This window comes from Bubalus kerabau, chromosome 2 (genome assembly GCF_029407905.1).
Source record: "Bubalus kerabau isolate K-KA32 ecotype Philippines breed swamp buffalo chromosome 2, PCC_UOA_SB_1v2, whole genome shotgun sequence".
Taxonomy (NCBI): Eukaryota; Metazoa; Chordata; class Mammalia; order Artiodactyla; family Bovidae; genus Bubalus; species Bubalus kerabau.
Genome location: NC_073625.1, coordinates 112,268,360 through 112,287,373, shown reverse-complemented (window position 1 = coordinate 112,287,373; position 19,014 = coordinate 112,268,360). Strand labels below are relative to the sequence as shown.

The following is a 19,014-nucleotide window of genomic DNA, read 5'->3' as shown; positions in this document are numbered from 1 at the left end:
GCCTGCAGCAGGTTCAAATAAAGGGATGATTTTTAGTATACTCTTCAGTGTTGATCTCACTTTTTCCTAAACTTGCAACATCAGGCAAATTTATTAACATGTAAAATAGAGGAAGCAGATAATACTTCATTTCCTATGTTCTAGAGAAGTTATAAGGATAAAGTTAAATTCTGTATAGAAAATTCTTGTGTGTACTATGAAACATAGTAAAGGTAACAGTTCATTTCTTTTCCTTGTGGTTTATTCATCTTCATATATCCTGTGCCCAGCATAGCATCTGGGAGATAGGTGCTCAATAAATGTTGAATGAAAGTGTGAATGACTGGAGAATCACTCTTTCCTTAGATTCCTTGATGGCAGTTAACATATATTTCATTCACAATGCAAAGCATTTTTAGCAAACAAAACCTAAAATAAACTCCAACTCTCCTCAAATTGTTGAGCAATAAAACATTCACAAACATAATGAAACAATGATCTCAGGTTGCTTCTTAATTTATCTTGCATGTTACACATATACTTTTTATAATTTTACCTTGTTTGCACTGTTATGATTACCAGATAATTTATAAAGACAGCACATACCTCATTATCATGATATGCCCATTGGCACAAAAGCATGCCAAGCAGGCACTGTTACACATGACCACCACATCTGCTTGCAGTATAAAAGACGTTTCTGTGATGTTATGAACATAGAGGCAAGTCTGAGAAGGCAGTGAGAAGACTTTAGCTTGTTTCTCTGAGCAGATTATTGTGTACTGATGATCTCCTATTTCTTGGGATGGAGAGGGGTAGTTCATGACCAGTTTCCTTCTCCAGGATTTCTCATTTTCATCTATGTTGTTTGGATCCCTCCAAACTTCATATGGTGGTTGCATTAACCCACCAGTTCGGTCCATACAGGAGAATGTTAGGACAGCTCCTTTCAATGAGAGGAATGTACCTATAAAAACAATTCCACATCACTGGCACATGAAATTCTTTCTAAAACAGGTGCTATTCATCTATGGGTGATAAATTTTTTCCTTTATATTATGATAATTTATAGTGTCATAATAGTGCCATATTACACATAAATCAGTAGATTTGTGAATTTATCAGCTGCAATAACTTTGAATCATAACGAGTAAATGCTAAAAGGAGTCTAAGACATCAACTCATCAAATCCTTTCATTATATTAATAAGAAAACAGATCCAGGAAGATGATGAGTTTTGGGCCAAGACACATAACAAATTAGTGACTGAGCCTGGACTGGAACTCAAGTTTCCTAATTCCTAGTCCAGTATGCTTTCAGCAGAAGGCAATGGCATCCCACTCCAGTACTCTTGCCTGGAAAATCCCAAGGACGGAGGAGCCTGGTAGGCTGCAGTCCATGGGGTCTCCAAGAGCTAGACATGACTGAGCGACTTCACTTTCACTTTTCACTTTCACGCATTGGAGAAGGAAATGGCAACCCACTCCAGTGTTCTTGCCTGGAGAATCCCAGGGACGGGGGAGCCTGGTGGGCTGCCGTCTGTGGGGTCGCACAGAGTCGGACACGACTGAAGCGACTTAGCAGCAGCAGTATCCTTTCACTATACTATACTGCTGCTGCTGCTAAGTCGCTTCAGTCGTGTCCGACTCTGTGCGACCCCATAGACGGCAGCCCACCAGGCTCCCCCGTCCCTGGGATTCTCCAGGCAAGAACACTGGAGTGGGTTGCCATTTCCTTCTCCAATGCGTGAAAGTGAAGTGGCTCAGTCATGTATGACTCCTAGCAACCCCATGGACTGCAGCCTACCAGGCTCCTCCATCCATGGGATTTTCCAGGCAAGAGTACTGGAGTGGGTTGCCATTGCCTTCTTCATTAAAATACTTTTTTTTAAAAACAAATTTCAGAAAATTTATAATTTTAATTTACTGAATAACTTCAACTGAAAAGATAATCATGCCATCTGATTCCATTTCTTTATAGACTCATTCACTAGAAAATACTATTTTCTTCTTCTGAAAATGAATACTCAGAATACTTCATGAAATGTAAATATCTAGTTCATGCTAGCAATTTTGATTGTATTTTTTTAAAAACAAACTGAATTTGGTGTTTATTCAGGCTTATGCATCTTTTATACAGAAAAATGGTTTACTCACCTGGATTCTCCAAGGTTGAACATCCATGCCAGATTATTACCTATGGGTGATTTTTTACCAGTCCCAGAGATTGGATACTGCAAAGACTTAGGAGGTAACTTGGGATAGATTGACCTTTGGACACTTCCAGACTCTTCCCTAAGCAGTGCCTGAGTAGCCTTTTCTTTCCTTTGTCCTTTGACATCGTGTAGAGAGTAATGGAGGAGGGCACGGAAACTCACTCCAGTATTGTTGCCTGGAAAATTGCACAGATGAGCCTGGAGGGCTACAGTCCATGGGGTTGCAAAGAGTTGGACACAATCAAGTGACTGAGCACGCATGTAGAGAGAATAAGGAAGCTATCCCAGGCTGACATACGTCAAGAGTGTACATGTACCAGAGACTTGGAAAGGGTATTATACAAATACATTCCACTTAGAAAATACTTTATGAAGTATTAAAAATTTATAAAATTCAAAGTAACATATTTAGATGCTTTAACATCTCAGTTGTGTTTTTTAAACCCACTTTTAAAACCAAGAAGCCTGTAAATGTCTGACAAGGATAAGGGAGCAAGGGCTCAGGTGCTTTAATCTGAGGGTCAAGGTATGAAAGACCAGCTCTCAACCTACCAAGAAGGAAAATGTCTGCCAAGGACTATGATGAATGATTTAATTAGTATTCATCTAGGAGTGATCCTTCTATTCCAAAACAAAAAAAAGCTTCCATATTTCCATTGCTGTATAGCATGGAAAAACTTTCTGAAGTATATATTAACAACACCCTCAATTTAGAGATAGCCCAAAGTAGGTTAAAAAAAAACAAACAAGAAATCTACATTTTGGAAGCCATTTTCTTTACTCCTGATGCTTACAAAGCTGTCAGTATCAAAATGACTATTTCTTAATAAGTTGCCTTGCCCAAATATCTGCTTTGTTTCCTAATTTGTGGTAAAAATGCTCTGATTATATCCTTTTCATTAGTTTTATACAAGGTTTAAGTTTTCCCTGTGCATGTTTGTGTGTGTGCTCAATCATGTCTGACTCTTTGGAACCCCATGGACTGTAGTCCACGAGGCTCCTCGTTCATGGGATTTCCCAGGCAAGAATACTGGAGTAGGTTGCCATTTCCTCCTCCAGAGGACCTTCCTGACCCCAGGGATTGAACCCAAGTCTCCTGTGGCTCCTGCTTTGGTACCACTGAGCCACCTGAGAATCCCACCACTGTATTATTAATCTTATGATTCTGTCTTTAGTCTTTTCTAACTTAAAAAAAAAAGCTTAATCAAGTCAGAATTACAACCTTACTATTTTAGAAATACACACTACAGGAAGCTTAAATTTACGAACTCCTGTAATAAAATGTTAACAGTTCAGTTCAGTCGCTCAGTCATGTCTGACTCTTTGCGACCCCATGAATCACAGCACGCCAGGCCTCCCTGTCCATCACCAACTCACGGAGTTTACTCAAACTCATGTCCATAGAGTTGGTGATGCCATCCAGCCATCTCATCCTCTGTCATCCCCTTCTCCTCCTGCCCCCAATCCCTCCCAGCATCAGAGTCTTTTCCAAGGAGTCAGTTCTTCGCATGAGGTGGCCAAAGTATTGGAGTTTCAGCTTTAGCATCAGTCCTTCCAGTGAACACCCAGGAGTGGTTTCCTTTAGGATGGACTGGTTGGATCTCCTTGCAGTCCAAGGGACTCGCAAGAGTCTTCTCCAACACCACAGTTCAAAAGCATCAATTCTTCGGTGCTCAGCTTTCTTCATAGTCGAACTCTCACATCCATACATGACCACAGGAAAAACCATAGCCTTGACTAGTCGGACCTTTGTTGGCAAAGTGATGTCTCTGCTTTTGAATATGCTATCTAGGTTGGTCATAACTTTCCTTCCAAGGAGTAAGCATCTTTTAATTTCATGGCTGTAATCACCATCTGCAGTGATTTTGGAGCCCAGAAAAATAAAGTCTGACACTGTTTCCACTGTTTCCCCATCTATTTGCCATGAAGTGATGGGACCAGATGCCATGATCTTAGTTTCCTAATGTTGATCTTTAAGCCAACTTTTTCACTCTCCTCTCCACTTTCATTAAGAAGCTTTTTAGTTTCTCTTCACTTTCTGCCATAAGGGTGGTGTCATCTGCATATCTGAGGTTATTGATATTTCTCCCGGCAACAGTTCGGTCTCCAGTAAATAATTCACAGATAACTAATGAGGATTTTCTTCTTAAAAGAGGTCTTACTGGCTAGAAGTGTGCCTTATTCTAGCTTTCCAAATTATCAGTCTTTCCCACTAAAATCTTTATCATTCAATTAACAAGTATTTATTTTGACCTGAGAAACTGGAAGGATGGAATTGTCATTAATAGATATGGAAAGAACTATGGAAGAAAGCAAAAGAATATTAGGAACTCAGTTTGGGACATAAGTTTGAAATACTTATTAGATCCAAAAGTGAAAAGTGAAAATGTAAGTTGCTCAGTCCAACTCTTTGCAAGTCCATGGACTGTAGCCCGCCAGGCTTCTTTCCATGGCATCCTCCAGGCAAGAATACTGGAGTGGGTTGCCATTCCCTTCTCCAGGGGATCTTCTTGATCCAGGGATCGAACGTGGGTCTTCTGCATTGCAGGCAGATTCTTTACCATCTGAGCCACCAGGGAAGCCCTATTAGATCCAAGTGGCTGTCAAATAATTGGACACCTGTATCAGAAATTTGTGGATGGACCCAGACTATAAATATAAATAAATGACCCACGAGATTACAAGTGGCATTTATAGTAGTAAGGCTGCCTGATTTCAAGGCTGGCTTGGATATAAATAGAAAACAGGAAGGATTCAAGGAGTCTGTCTTTGAGCATGCTGATTTTAAGTCCAGTGAAATGTAGAGGAACTAGTAAAGGGGACTGAGAAGGAATAGCTATAGAGGTAGGGAGAAAACTGCATAAATAACGTATCTTGGAATCTAAGCGAAAAGTGAATATAAGGTAGGGATAATGGTGGTAAGCTGTGCAGTAAGCTGCTGCTATTTCAGGTGAGATGTGACTTGAGAATTGAATTTAGCAATGAGGTCAGTGATAACCTATGTAGAGGCTTTTGTTGATTGGTGTGAGAGAAAGTTTGATCAGAATGCACTCAAGAGAATGGGAGAATAAAACTGAAAATAATGAATATAACAATAGTATTCCTTGAATATTTCAAGGAATCTTGCACTAAAGACAAAAACAGTGAAATGGGGCATTGTAGGAACATAGATTCAAGGATGGTTTTTCTCTTTTAATGGGAGAAATAGCAGCATGTTTGTATGCTGATCTAATAGATAAATATATAAAGGAAACAGGAAAATTGCTGGACTGACTTTCTTGTGTAGGTGAAAGGGAACAGAATCTAGTGTATAAGTGGAGATGTTCACCAAGTCAGGAGTTTACACAGCGTAGTCACAAGAACAGGAAAGAAGGTAGCAATCTTGGCGATGGTGGCAGCTGCTGCAGTTCTCATCTGATTGTTTTCTCAGTGAAAGAACACATGGTCATTGCTGAGACTGAAAACAGTGGAGAAGGTATTAGAGCTCTGAGGACAGGGGAGAAAGTATGTAATTGTTAAGGGTGGAGAGAAGACTAGAGTATTACAGTGTGACTCCCCAGCAGCACAGGAACCCACCAGAGGTTGTTGATGATTTATTTCAAAATGAGACTATTTAGTCTGATTATTTTTCTCCAGCCATATTCGGCTACACAGGTATAGAAATAAAGTGTATGTTTGTGTGTGTGCACTCAGTCACTCAGACATGTCGTACTCTCTGCGACTCCATGGACTGTAGCCTGCCAGGCTCCTCTGTCCATAGGATTTTCCAGGCAAGAATACTGAAGTGGGTTGCCATTTCCTTCTCCAGGGGATCGTCCCGACTGAGGGATCAAACCTATGTCTCCTGTATCTCCTTCACTGGCAGGCTGATTCTTTACCATTGAGCCACCTGGGATACAGAATCAAATTTAGGAACCAGGATTGTGATTAACCATATTATATATGCATGATGTTATGATTTATGATAAGTATGTATTTGGTCTTTGTCCCTGTTTCTGGTATAGTGCTCCTAAAATCCTTGGAATTGCCTGACAAGAACAATACAGGTGTCTTTCATTATCTTAATAAGGTGATTTTGGAGTCTCACCTAAGGTTGGGTATTGGTTGCCAGGAGAACCAACCAGGTGATTAGAAGGTTAACACTTTCAGCCCTACCCCCACCTCTGGGGCACAGAGACAAGCTGGAGATTGAATTCAATCACCATTGGTTTAATTAATCACATCTGTGTAAGGAAACCATATAAAAACCCAAAGGTGGGGTGGTGGTGGTTTGAAGAGCTTCTGGGTTAAGGAGCAGGTATCAGTGTGAGGAGAGTGACACTCCTGGAGAAGACATGGAAGAGGTAGCTTCATGTACCTCCCTACATTCCTTGCCGTATGCATCTCTTCCATCAGATGTTCAGCTATATCCTGTTATAAGAAACTGCTAAACAGTAAGTAAAAGTTTTTCTGAGGTTCTGTGAGTGGCTCTAGAAAACTGATTGAACTGGAGGAGGGGGCTGTGGAAGCCTCAGGTCTTCTTGGTCAGAAGAATAGGTGATAACCTTGACTTGTCTTAGTATTGGCATCTGAAGGCGAGGGTTACAGAGCCATTACCCTGTGGGACCATCTCCATGTGGACAGTGTCCAAATTCAGTCAAACTGTGGAATACTCAGCTGGTATCTCAGACTTGTTTGTGGAGAAGGCCTCCACTTAACTGGTGTCAGAAGCGTTGTGAGTGTGGTAGTTGTGTGAAAGTAGAGGAGGAGGAGACACAAAGGAAAAACCCAGGAGGAGGAAGGGCTGTTGTTTTTTCATCCCAGCATGCAAAACTGCATTTGTATTAGTATCACTTGTGGCTTGTTAAACAATTTCTCAGACTCCAACCCAGACCAGCTGAATTAGAAACTCTGGGAATGGAGCCAGAGTGTTGCAATCTGTGCTGTAACCCTTCAAGTGGTTCTGACACAGATTAAAGTGATGGCTTCTAGAATAAATCTCTAGGTGCTCTGTCACTCTAAAATGCAGTGATTTAGTGCTTTAGTTCACATTTCCATATTGTTGATGAGAATTTGTTGTCCAGACAACCAATATAAGTTAATGTGAAAAAAGTCCTTTAAAAAAGAGGAGTGGGCTTTTCTTTGTTGAGAGTTTTTTTTTTTATTATTACTGATCAAATATCCTTATTAGTTACAGGTCTATTCAGAGTTTCTATTTCTTCATGATTCAGTCTTGATATTTGTATGTCGTTAGGAGTTTATCCATTTCTTCTAGGTTATCCTACTGTATTATAAAGAACTATAGATCATTCGATTTTCACAAAGAGAGATGTTCTTTTAATCTCTCTATAAAAGAAATTCCGGAAAAAGTCTGAATTCATGACAATAGCATGTGACAAAATGGTATGTGAGATTTCATTTGTTTTTGGAGAGCATTTTATTTTGCTTTTTTAATATCTAAAAATCTTAATAGTTCATGTGTCTAGCTGTTAAAGACTCGGATTTCATACTTTATACTCAGCAGTTTCAAGGGACAGTACATTTACTTTGGGAAAAATAGAATTGCTGTAAACACATTCAGTATAACTAGTAACAGGAACTGTAAACAACACACAGAGCTGCTGCAAGGGGAGAGTGTGTTTGTTTTTCTGTATTAGTCTGTGATTTTACTTGTTCAGTCTATTACAATCATTACATTTGAACTGTATTTTTATGGTATCTATTTTTAATGAAGTTTGTAAGATACAATGTATGAATTTCACAAATATGTTTAAAATATATGTCTTATATGGAAAGGCCCTAACTGAACATGGTGCATAGAAATCAGGTGATGAAATTTCTTATCAAGGTTTAGACTTGAGATTAAAAACTATATCCTTCTCATTTTAACTAATTTCCAGACAAAGCCTATTAACTAGCTTCATACTTTATCTTGAGAGCACATTTGTTCATTTGTATATTTGCATAAATTAATTTAGTTGTTCTTCATCAGATAGCTGGATTTTATAGGAATTAAATGCTGGCAAGTAAGTCGGACATAGGGAGTAGGCTAGGAAGTCTAGAGTAGAGGGTAAGTCTATGAGACATTTCTGTCAGCAGGCAAAGGACAAAACAAGAATATGGTAAGAAAAATAACAGTTAAAAAGGTAAGATAATCTCCGGCATACTTTTACAGTGTTGAGAATATACATATGAAAACATATCTAAGCTTATATAATACATAATCAAAAACTGAATTAGTAAGTTAGTCATATCCTCAGTATACGAAAAGAGCAAAAAAGATGGAGCTACATTTAGTTTGAGTTTAGTAGATTTATGTATTAATAGATGATTCACTGTCACTACCGTGTCTAGGTATAGGGATGGCTCCCAGGAAAACTCCTACCGTGATACAACTCAGCATTAATCTGACATGAAAGTGCGGGGCTGAAGAGCATATTACAAATTATATATTATGTCAACAATAGAAACAAATAATGTAGAACAAACAAGGTTTCAAATTTAAAATGGATGGAGCTAAAAGCTAGTCTGTAGAAAATTATTCTAATTCCTTCAAATCTTATAGCTCCCAAGAAACTTGATACAAGTTTTCCAAAATTTTGACAACAAATATAAAAGTTCATATGACATCTAACAATGATAGATGATTGACAGGTGGCAAAGAGAAATGAGAAGAAATAAGACTGGTTGGACCAGGGAACTGGTGCTGGAAAGTAGCAGGAAATCAGATTAAAGAGGTAGAACAAGGCTGAGATTTCCAAGAAATTGCTTCTATGGATAAGTGAAGGTATCAGAATATGGTGCATAAATATCAGGAGATGAAGACAATACTGGAATTAAGACCAGTACAGAGGCAGAGTAAGTAAAAGGAATCAGAGTAAGTAAAAGAAATGGAAGTGATGGAAGTCATTAAGTATTGTGGAACTATTAACAGAAATGGGGAGAACAGAAACAAAAAAAACAGTTCAGGGGTAAAGAGAATGAATTTATTATGGAGACTCTTCAGTTTAATCATGAGTTTGAGTTTGATATTGAAGCATGAAAATAATTTTTTTTTACAAATCAGTGATAGGCACGTCATGTGGCAGAATTGATAATTACAGAATAATTTGTTAGCAGGTAGCACAAAGCATTACATAGAAATGAGATAAATTTAAAATGAGTCTCAAAATTACAGGGGTAGGAAGCTGTTGGAAGTGATGAATATGTTTATGGCATAGACTGTGGTCATAGTTTCATGGATGTTTACTTATCTCCAGACTTATCAAGTTGCATACAATAAATATGTATATTTTTTGTATGTCAATTATACTTCAATAAAGGAGCTTTGAAGTTAGAATCTCTGCAAATTTCTCACAGAATTACTGTTGGAGAGTAAAATTCCTAGGGGCAGAAGTATGGGGGGTGGAGATGGGACAGACAGGGGGAGAGTTTGCTCGTGGAAGAATTTTCATTTACCTTCTTCCTCTGTATTTGGAGTTTTTACAATTACAATTTTTTTTTTTTTTACAATTACAAAATTTAACCACCAGTATTTTAGATAAAAAAAAGCATACCATATCATAATCTTTGTACACAACAACAACAAACCCCCAGAAATCTAGGAAGTCTCTTCCAGCTCCTTATCATGGTCTTATGATCCTCTATTCCCCTGCCTGTTTTTCCAGCCTCAGCACCATTATAGCTCTAAGTTTTAGCTATGTCATGCTCTTTTTACCTGCTAGGTTGTTTTTTTCTTTTTTTGGTCTCCTTTTAAAAATCTGTTTATTTTTAATTAGGGGATAATTGCTTTACAATATTGTTGGTTTCTGCCATACATCAATGAATCAGCCACAGGTATAAATATTTCCCCTTCCTCCCTCTAGAGCCTCCCTCCATGCCCCACTCCATCCCACCTCTCTAGGTTGTCACAGAGCAATGGTTTGAGCTCCCTAAGTCATATGGCAAATTCCCACTGGCTATCAAGATGGTGACTGCAGCCATGAAATTAAAAGACACTTACTCCTTGGAAGAAAAGTTATGACCAACCTAGATAGTATATTCAAAAGCAGAGACATTACTTTGCCAACAAAGGTCCGTCTAGCCAAGGCTATGGTTTTTCCTGTGGTCATGTATGGATGTGAGAGTTGGACTGTGAAGAAGGCTGAGCGCCGAAGAATTGATGCTTTTGACCTGTGGTGTTGGAGAAGACTCTTGAGAGTCCCTTGGACTTCAAGGAGATCCAACCAGTCCATTCTGAAGGAGATCAGCCCTGGGATTTCTTTGGAAGGAATGATGCTGAAGCTGAAACTCCAGTACTTTGGCCACCTCATGCGAAGAGTTGACTCATTGGAAAAGACTCTGATGCTGGGAGGGATTGGGGGCAAGAGGAGAAGGGGACGACAGAGGATGAGATGGCTGGATGGCATCACTGACTCGATGGACGTGAGTCTCAGTGAACTCCGGGAGTTGGTGATGGACAGGGAAGCCTGGCGTGCTGCGATTCATGGGGTCGCAAAGAGTCGGACACGACTGAGCGACTGATCTGATCTGATCTACTTTACATATGGTGATGTATATGCCTCCATGCTACTCTCTGTTTGTCCCATTCTCTCCTTCCCCCGCTGGGTCCACAAGTCTGTTCTCTGCATCTCCATTGCTGCCCTGCAAATAGGTTCATCAGTACCATCTTTAGCTAGATTCCATACATACACGTTAATATATGATACTTGTTTTTCTCTGACTTACTTCATTCTGTATTATAGGCTCTAGTTCTTCCACTTCATTAGAACTGACAGCTGTGCTACCTCTAGGTTTTTTATGCTTTTCTGAATTTCTCTTAAATATCAGCACTGGGCAGAGCTCCCTTCTAAACCTGTTCCCACCTCAGACAGAGGCTTTGTGAGAGAGGTCTTCCCCAAATCCCCCTCCCATGCTGCCACAGTATTGTTTACTTCCCTTACTGTAATTTTTTGGTTACTTTTGTTCTTCCCTGCAAATAATCTGAGAATAAAAATCATTGTGTCCTGATCACTATTGCATGCCCAGTGCCTAATTAATTAGTATGAGCTTGGGAAACACGTTGAAAAAAATGGATGAATAAATTTCAAAATGGATTGTACTTTCATGAAATTGCTAGACTCAGAGAAATTTTTCTAGGCCATCTGATAAAAGGTAATTTAACAATGTTTTGACAGGAAAACCCATTCAGGGCCTAAAAGCATGTCACCCACTTTAGCACTGACTATGAAACAGGGAAATGTCTCTAATTCCACACCTTTTAAAATGGTTCCCATAATCTAGAGCACTACAACAGGACAGAGACGAATGGGGCAGGGATGTGATGCAGAGTAGATGCTAGGAAGAAGGTGAAGACGGAGTCGGGAAGTGGGATGTGAGGGAGGAGAGGATGGGTTTTCTTCTTTAAATCTGAATTGGCTTTCTGTCTTCTCTGTGGAACTCCATCCTTTTTCTTTTTATTGTCATAAATTATGCCTTCCAATTAGGCTTTTTCTCTTTCAGTGGTTAACTATAAAACAAATCTGAACCTGGACTCAGTTTTCTGCCTTCAGGTACTGCTTTTTTAAGTTCGTAGACTTAATTTTTCTTAGAGCAGTTTTAGGTTTTACAGAAAATCAGCATGTGGTAGAGAGCATTCCCACACGCCCTCTGTCCTCTCCTCTGTTACCAGCACTTTGTGTGTTTGTGGCGCATCTGTTAACGTGATAAAATGACGCTGATATAATAACCAAAGTCTTGAAAGAAGGCTGACGTAGAAACTTGGAGAAGATAGCTTCCCATTATCTCTCTTTAAGGAGGTTTGCAAATATTTATGAACCAGATGCCCAAATACTAAGTTAAATCTCTACTCACTTTGTGTTTTCCCATCATTTTAAGTCTATTTGCTAAGAATGTTGAAGAACTTTCCTATGGTACTGATTTCATTAAATTAGTTCCAGAGACTTGTTTATTTCCATGCTTGTGGCATAGAAAACCATATTTTTTAGAATATCTCTTACTAGAAAATTGTCTTTCACTCACAGTTGTATGCTTGTGTATACAGGGGTTTGATTTTTACCTTTAAATATTTGAGGAATATGTGCCATGTATTAGATATCCAATCTGTATAAAAATGTATTGAGTTAAAAAATGGATTGAACTAAAACTTAAAAAATCATTATGACCTTACTGATCTGGCTCTCTGTCAATCATAAGAGAATTATTCCTATTTCCTTAAAATAAGGAATACAGTAAAAGACATTTTCTTACTGTGAAATATGTTTATAATTAAAATATAGTGGTGCTAATGAGTAACTTTTAAAATACAGTGCATTTTATGGGCTGGATCTTTTTCCCTCCTCTCTTTATCAAATTCATGCATCGAAGGCCTACATCCCAGTTCCTCAGATTGTGATCATATTTGAGACAAAGCCTTTAAAGAGGTGATTAAGCTAAAATGAGCCTGATAGGGTGAGCCCTCATCCAAAATGTCTTTCTAAGAGATTAGGAAACACCAGAGGTACAAGCACACAAAGAGACAGTCATGTGAGAATATGGTGAGAATGTGGCCAACTGCAAGCCAAGGACAGAGGCCTCAGAAGAAACCAGGCCTGCCAGCACCTTAATCTTGGTCCTCTAGCCTCCAGAAGTGTGAGAAAATAAACTCGTGTTGTTTAGGCCACACACACACACACAATACATTTATCTGAATTTGCCTCACTAATAGAGTGCTGAATATTCTTCCCACAGTAACAATCCATCTATGTGAATTTAGCATTCCAGTTAACAAAGAAAACACAACTCGATCTAACCTATCATGCCATATGTGTTCTTTTAAAATGAAATCCCTTATTCTATATATTAATAAATTATTTTTACTTTAGAAATGTTTTTCAGATAGTTTTTTCATATATGGAAAAGAGTAAAAGTTGTCGATAAGAATAAATTTTAAAATACTCAAAGGAGTAACAGAAGGAATCACGTCTCTTCAAGAGGGAAAAAGTAGGAAGACATATACTTTAGCAGACGTATACTTTAGCAGCAATACTCATAACTGGGGTCAAATTCTCTAGGTACTATGATAAAAATGGAAGAAATTTTGAGGCATGGCTTCAAAACAAGATGCTGCTGCTGCTGCTAAGTCGCTTCAGTCATGTCCGACTCGGTGTGACCCCATAGATGGCAGCCCACCAGGCTCCCCCGTCCCTGGGATTCTCCAGGCAAGAACACTGGAGCGGGTTGCCATTTCCTTCTCCAATGCACGAAAGTGAAAAGTGAAAGTGAAGTCGCTCAGTCATGTCCAACTCTTTGCAACCCCATGGACTGCAGCCTACCAGGCTCCTCCGTCCATGGGATTTTCCAGGCAAGAGTACTGGAGTGGGGAGATGATCAAAGAATTTAGAAAGCCAGCTCAAGTCAGAATGCTTCTAGTTTAATCATCTGAGTTCTTCAGGGATGATGTAAAACACTCATAGGCTCTGATCTGGCATGGAACATTAGATAAATGCTTCAATTCATATTGTAAAGTTAAAAAATAAAATTAAACATCAAAAAAAAATTAAACTTTTGCCTTAAGGCTTTCCTAAATGCTTTTCAGAAACTTATTTCCCAAGGCACCGTTTAGGTTGGGAATTCCACAGATTACTACCATAGAAATGGTTGACAATTTTTGCCATGCAGGAAGGTAAACTGCAATAGTTGAGATAGTATATGATTTATAAAGTTCTCAATAGTTTCTAATATCCAGAATATGTAAATCTTTGCTCCAGATCAAAACAAGTTAAATGTTTTACAAAACATTTATATAAATTTGAAAAAGTAGCAGTGAAGGAATAAATGAAAACTCTTACCACTTGGCAGGACCATGACCGGCTCTGTAAATCTTTGTTCATCTGCTGAAGGTAGGTTTAGGGAGATGATTAACACCATTCCCAGACTAGTTCCAACAAACAAACAAGGGGAGATGGTAGAGTCATTTTTCCGAGCAAAGGACTCCATGAAGTATAGCGCTGTAATAGCTTCTTTAGAATCTTTGTCAATGCTGGAGATGCTAGAGCTCCTAGAACGATTATAGGAATTTTCTCGACTTTCTATGGAAATTTAAAAACAAAAAATTAAGTTTTAGTGTGTTTCCAGAACAAGTGAAGTCAGACTTAGTACACGAAAACCAAAATGATGAGGGAGAAGTAGAATTTGATTCTGTGTTAACTGATCTGGAAGGCAGCTTATCCAGTTCACCAGCTTATTTTGAAGATGAAAAGCCCAGAAGTGTAAATCATAAACTCAGGCAGAGCTGGGACTAGCCTTGAATCTGCAGAGCTGCAGTCCATTGTTTTGTTTTTTTTCTCTACCTTACCTCACAAGTTAGTTGAAATTCTCTAATTTAGAAAAAATATGTTTAGTCTAAATAGTTAAGATTACAAGAATTTCCAGTACAGTTTTAATTATGCTTCTCTCTGTTCTCTCAATTACTGAAAGTATTCCTAATGACTTCTTGACAATTCCCATATACTGACAACATTGTGGCTACTTACCTGAAGGGTCATGTATGTTCTGTGGTAAATACATTCCTTTAATTTTGCTATGTTTGAAGTAATTTCAGTTGTAAATATTAAACTATTTATATAACATTGAACAAATGATATCTCCCTGAACTAGTTACATGCTGCCTACCTTGAATCTAAATCCAGTTTTGGCTTTGCCAATGACTAAATACAGAGCTGTACACAAAACCACCCCACTGAGAGTGTGGTCATCTTTCTGAGAGGGCTTCAGTCCAATGAAAAGGAAACAGGTGGCTTCAAGTTCTCCTGCTCATCAACTTTTACACATGGTGTATACTCCAACAAGCGGAAACTCACCACCTCAGGTAAATGATACAGGAAAGTTGTATTGTTCTTATAATCACTCCAGAGTACAAGTTCCTCATATTCTTTCTACTGCCTTCCCTCTCCTTTCCATTTTGATAGGAAATGATGACTCATTTTTATAAAGAGATAATAATATATAATAAAATAATATAAAATAAAGTTAAATATTAAAGCTCCTCAGACTATTCTTTTTCTACAAACCAAAATAGAGTATTCCTAATTTTCCCTTCTCTATCCTTCAGCAAGTTTATAAAAATAACTTTTTAATAGAATTTAGATCTGAGAGGGAGCACAGATATAAACTATGTATTTTACAGATTTGGAGATAGAGATGTAGAGTTAATTTTCCCCAAATCAACACGTTAGAGTTAGAAATGTCTAAAACTCAAAATTCCCAGCTCAGTCCAGTGACTGAAACTACTAATACGTTTACATTTACACTTTCCTTACATTGTTACATTCCTAGCTAATGTTTCAAAAATTTTCCATTCATGGTTCATCAACATTCAAGGTTGCTACTCATAGATACCAGTGAAAGAGAAGATCATATGCATGCCCATGGACCAGACTTAATATGGCGGAATGTTAAAAAGCTAAAAATTCCATTAAAAAATTTTTTTTGACCACGCCATTTCTATATGTGGAATCTTAGTTCCCTGACCAGGAATCAGATTCCATGCCCTCTGCAGTGCAAGTGCAGGGTCTCAACCATTCGACTGCCAGGAAAGTGCCTAAAAATTTTATTTTTAAAATTTGAATAATATAGATCATTACTGTCAAATTTTTTGAGGAATGGTAAATGGTGAATTGGGCTTCCCAGGTGACACGGTGGCGAAGAATCCACTTGCCAATGCAGGAGATGCAAGACAGAGGGTCAGGAAGATCCCCTGGAGGAGGAAATGGCAATCCACTCTAGTATTCTTACGTGGAAAATTCCAGGGACAGAGGAGCTTGGAGGGCTACAGTCCATGGGGTTGCAAAATTAGACATGACTCAGCGACTGAGCACACACGCAAATGGTGAATTACTTTATAGCACAGAATTACCATAGCATATTCCTAAGATTACTTTTTTTCTATTTCTAGTCCCAAAGCTTTTTATCAGAAAGGTAGTAGCAGAAGTTGTATGCGTACTCAGTAGTGTCTGACTTTGTGTGACCACATGGACTCTAGCCCACCAGGCTTCTCTCTGTCCATGGGATTTTCCTGGCAAGAATACTGGAGTGGATTGCCATATTCTCCTCCAGGGGATCTTCCTGGTCCAGGAATCAAACCTGTGTCTCCTGCATTGGCAGGTGGATTCTTTACCACTGAGCCACCTGCAGCAGTTACAGGATTCCTCTTTTTTTTTTTTTTTTTTAATCTTTCTTAATCTAGGCCTTCTGACTCATGTACTTGATATTCCCTGTCCCCAACGCTAATTCCATAAATAAGCAAATAATCCTCTCTTTTTAAAACATAAGATTGCAAACTAGAATTTAATGTCTTGCCTTTTTCTTGGTCACATTCTCTTAATAGTTGAGGAAACAAAAGTTACAAGACAGTAAATAATTGTCTGCAATAGAAATACCAAGAGGCTTACCGTTGAGATGGAAAGAAAGTAGGAGTATACAGAACAGATTAATACATAGGTCTCACTTTGTATGGAGGAGATGGAAACCTACCCATAAACAGAAGCATTCTGGTTTTAGAGATGAAAGAGGTGTAGTGAGGAATGGATCTGGATTCATGGCTACAGCCCGACCAGGTTCTCAGTTGCTCATTGTCTAGAGTTAACCAGCTTTTCATATCTTTTACATGTGACCACAATCCCTTGTCCCCCAGCTCCTAATTCCCATGGTATGTCAAATTTCAATTTTATCCACAAAAATCCATATGTTTAACCTACCTTCTGTTGTAACTGGCAAAGAAATCTCCATGCAAGCAGCTGACTGTGCTTTTCGAAATGGTGGTCTTCCAGGACCCCAGCGATTTATTTTTGAAACATCAGCACTGGAAAGTCGTTTTCCAGAACTGCAGCTCTGAGAAGTGGGACTTGTGCAGTGTCCATTTACGTGGTCTGTACCAAAAGGAAGAAGGCAACATAAATACCATAATTAAATCTTAATATAAGGGAATAAGTGTGTAGATTAATAAATGGAGAATTCCTTGTTTTTAAACCATTTAAAGATGGCTAAGTCCTTGTTTTAGTATTTAGTCATAATTTCAATAGCTAGCCAGATTTTTCATAATTATTAAATATATTCATCTTTAAAATCTGACTAACATAGTTAAAATTTATATTTTCATTATGTATTCTGCCATTTAATGGCAGTACAAAATAGGTTATAGTACTAGACTTTCTTTTGCATAATGTAAATATACACCTATTTATATAAGTTTTGGAAGAACTTCAAGTGCTTAGGGTTTAAAATATAGAACGGAAGCATTTTACTGCAAAGTTGAGAATGGTACATAAAGACATTGACTCTACAGCCAGACTGCCTGGGCTCAAATCCCAGTTCTACCACCTACTGGTTGTATACATTTTTGCAGACTTCATAGTTTAGTTTCCTCTTGATTGGGACTATTACTATCTAACTCATGGAGCTTTTGTGATAACATGTTATATGCCAGAAACTTCCTGGTATATAGTAAACTGAACAAAGATAAATTATTACTGTCATTTTTGTTTTGACATTATTACTGCCATTTTGAACTCCAGCTATTCCGCTAAAGTTGCTCAAGTCTAAGACCAAATAGTACTGTTTATTTTAGAGCCTGTGAATTTATCTGTTCTGATATAATTTAAAAATCTGGAATAATTGCACTAAAATAGTCAATGCTAACACATATTATTTGAAACATCATCTCATAGATCAACAATATTCAGAATACATTTTAAAATGTGCTTATGATCCAGCAATCCCACTGCTGGGCATACACACTGAGGAAACCAGAATTGAAAGAGACACATGTACCCCAATGTTCATCGCAGCACTGTTTATAATAGCCAGGACATGGAAGCAACCTAGATGTCCATCAGTAGATGAATGGATAAGAAAGCTGTGGTACATATACACAATGGAGTATTACTCAGCCATTAAAAAGAATACATTTGAATCAGTTCTAATGGGGTGGATGAAACTGGAGCCTATTATACAGAGTGAAGTAAGCCAGAAAGAAAAACACCAATACAGTATACTAACGCATATATATGGAATTTAGAAAGATGGTAACAATAACCCTGTATATGGGACAGCAAAAGAGACACTGATGTATAGAACAGTCTTTTGGACTCTGTGGGAAAGGGAGAGGGTGAGATGATTTGGGAGAATGGCACTGAAATATGTATAATATCATGTATGAAACGAGTTGCCAGTCCAGGTTCGATGCACGATACTGGATGCTTGGGGCTGGTGCACTGGGATGACCCAGAGGGATGGTATGGGGAGGGAGGAGGGAGGAGGGTTCAGGATGGGGAACACATGTATACCTGTGGCGGATTCATTTTGATATATGGCAAAACCAATACAATATTGTAAAGTTAAAAAATAAAATAAAATTAAAAAAAATAAAAAATAAAATGTGCTTCTTTGGTTATTCAAAGGACAGAGTTAAACAGAACCATGTTTAATGTTCATATTGGACATGGGAACTGGCACTCAGTATCCACTCCATTACAGCTTTTCTATATTGAGGAATTTGAAAACTTAAAATATACATTCTCTGGATCCCCTTGTAGTTAGTGCAAAGATGAGAATTAGGTTTCACCATTTAAATGCACTAGTGTGTTTTACTATTTTTTTTTAATGAGTTAACATTTATTGAATACTTCAATGCCAGGCATTTTACACACATTACTGATTGAATCTTCACAACAACTATGCAGGGTAGGTGCTCTGTCCTGATTTTGCACATGAGGAAAATGAAGGTCAAAAAATGTTCAGAAAATTGTCTAATGTTACATAAGCAGTACTCATGGAGTCAGGATTCTAATCCAGATTTTTCTCAC

General features: G+C 38.2%; 1 protein-coding gene and 1 long non-coding RNA gene across 16 annotated transcripts in view; one reads left to right on the top strand and one right to left on the bottom strand.

Moving 5' to 3' along the window:
* The window catches only part of STXBP5L (syntaxin binding protein 5L), a 466,532-nt gene that overhangs the window by 24,229 nt on the left and 423,289 nt on the right, over positions 1 to 19,014 (bottom strand). For all 15 annotated transcript variants that reach the window (XM_055568317.1, XM_055568321.1, XM_055568318.1 and 12 more), the window contains 3 exons: positions 16,909 to 17,079; positions 14,002 to 14,241; positions 586 to 946 (listed from right to left, as the gene is read on the bottom strand). In XM_055568317.1, the coding sequence (XP_055424292.1) occupies positions 586 to 946; positions 14,002 to 14,241; positions 16,909 to 17,079 (772 nt within the window). The remainder of the gene's footprint in view (positions 1 to 585; positions 947 to 14,001; positions 14,242 to 16,908; positions 17,080 to 19,014) is intronic.
* Positions 6,490 to 11,181, top strand: LOC129643586 (uncharacterized). Its single transcript, XR_008710394.1, has 2 exons — positions 6,490 to 6,627; positions 10,039 to 11,181. It is a non-coding gene; the product is annotated as an uncharacterized LOC129643586 (long non-coding RNA).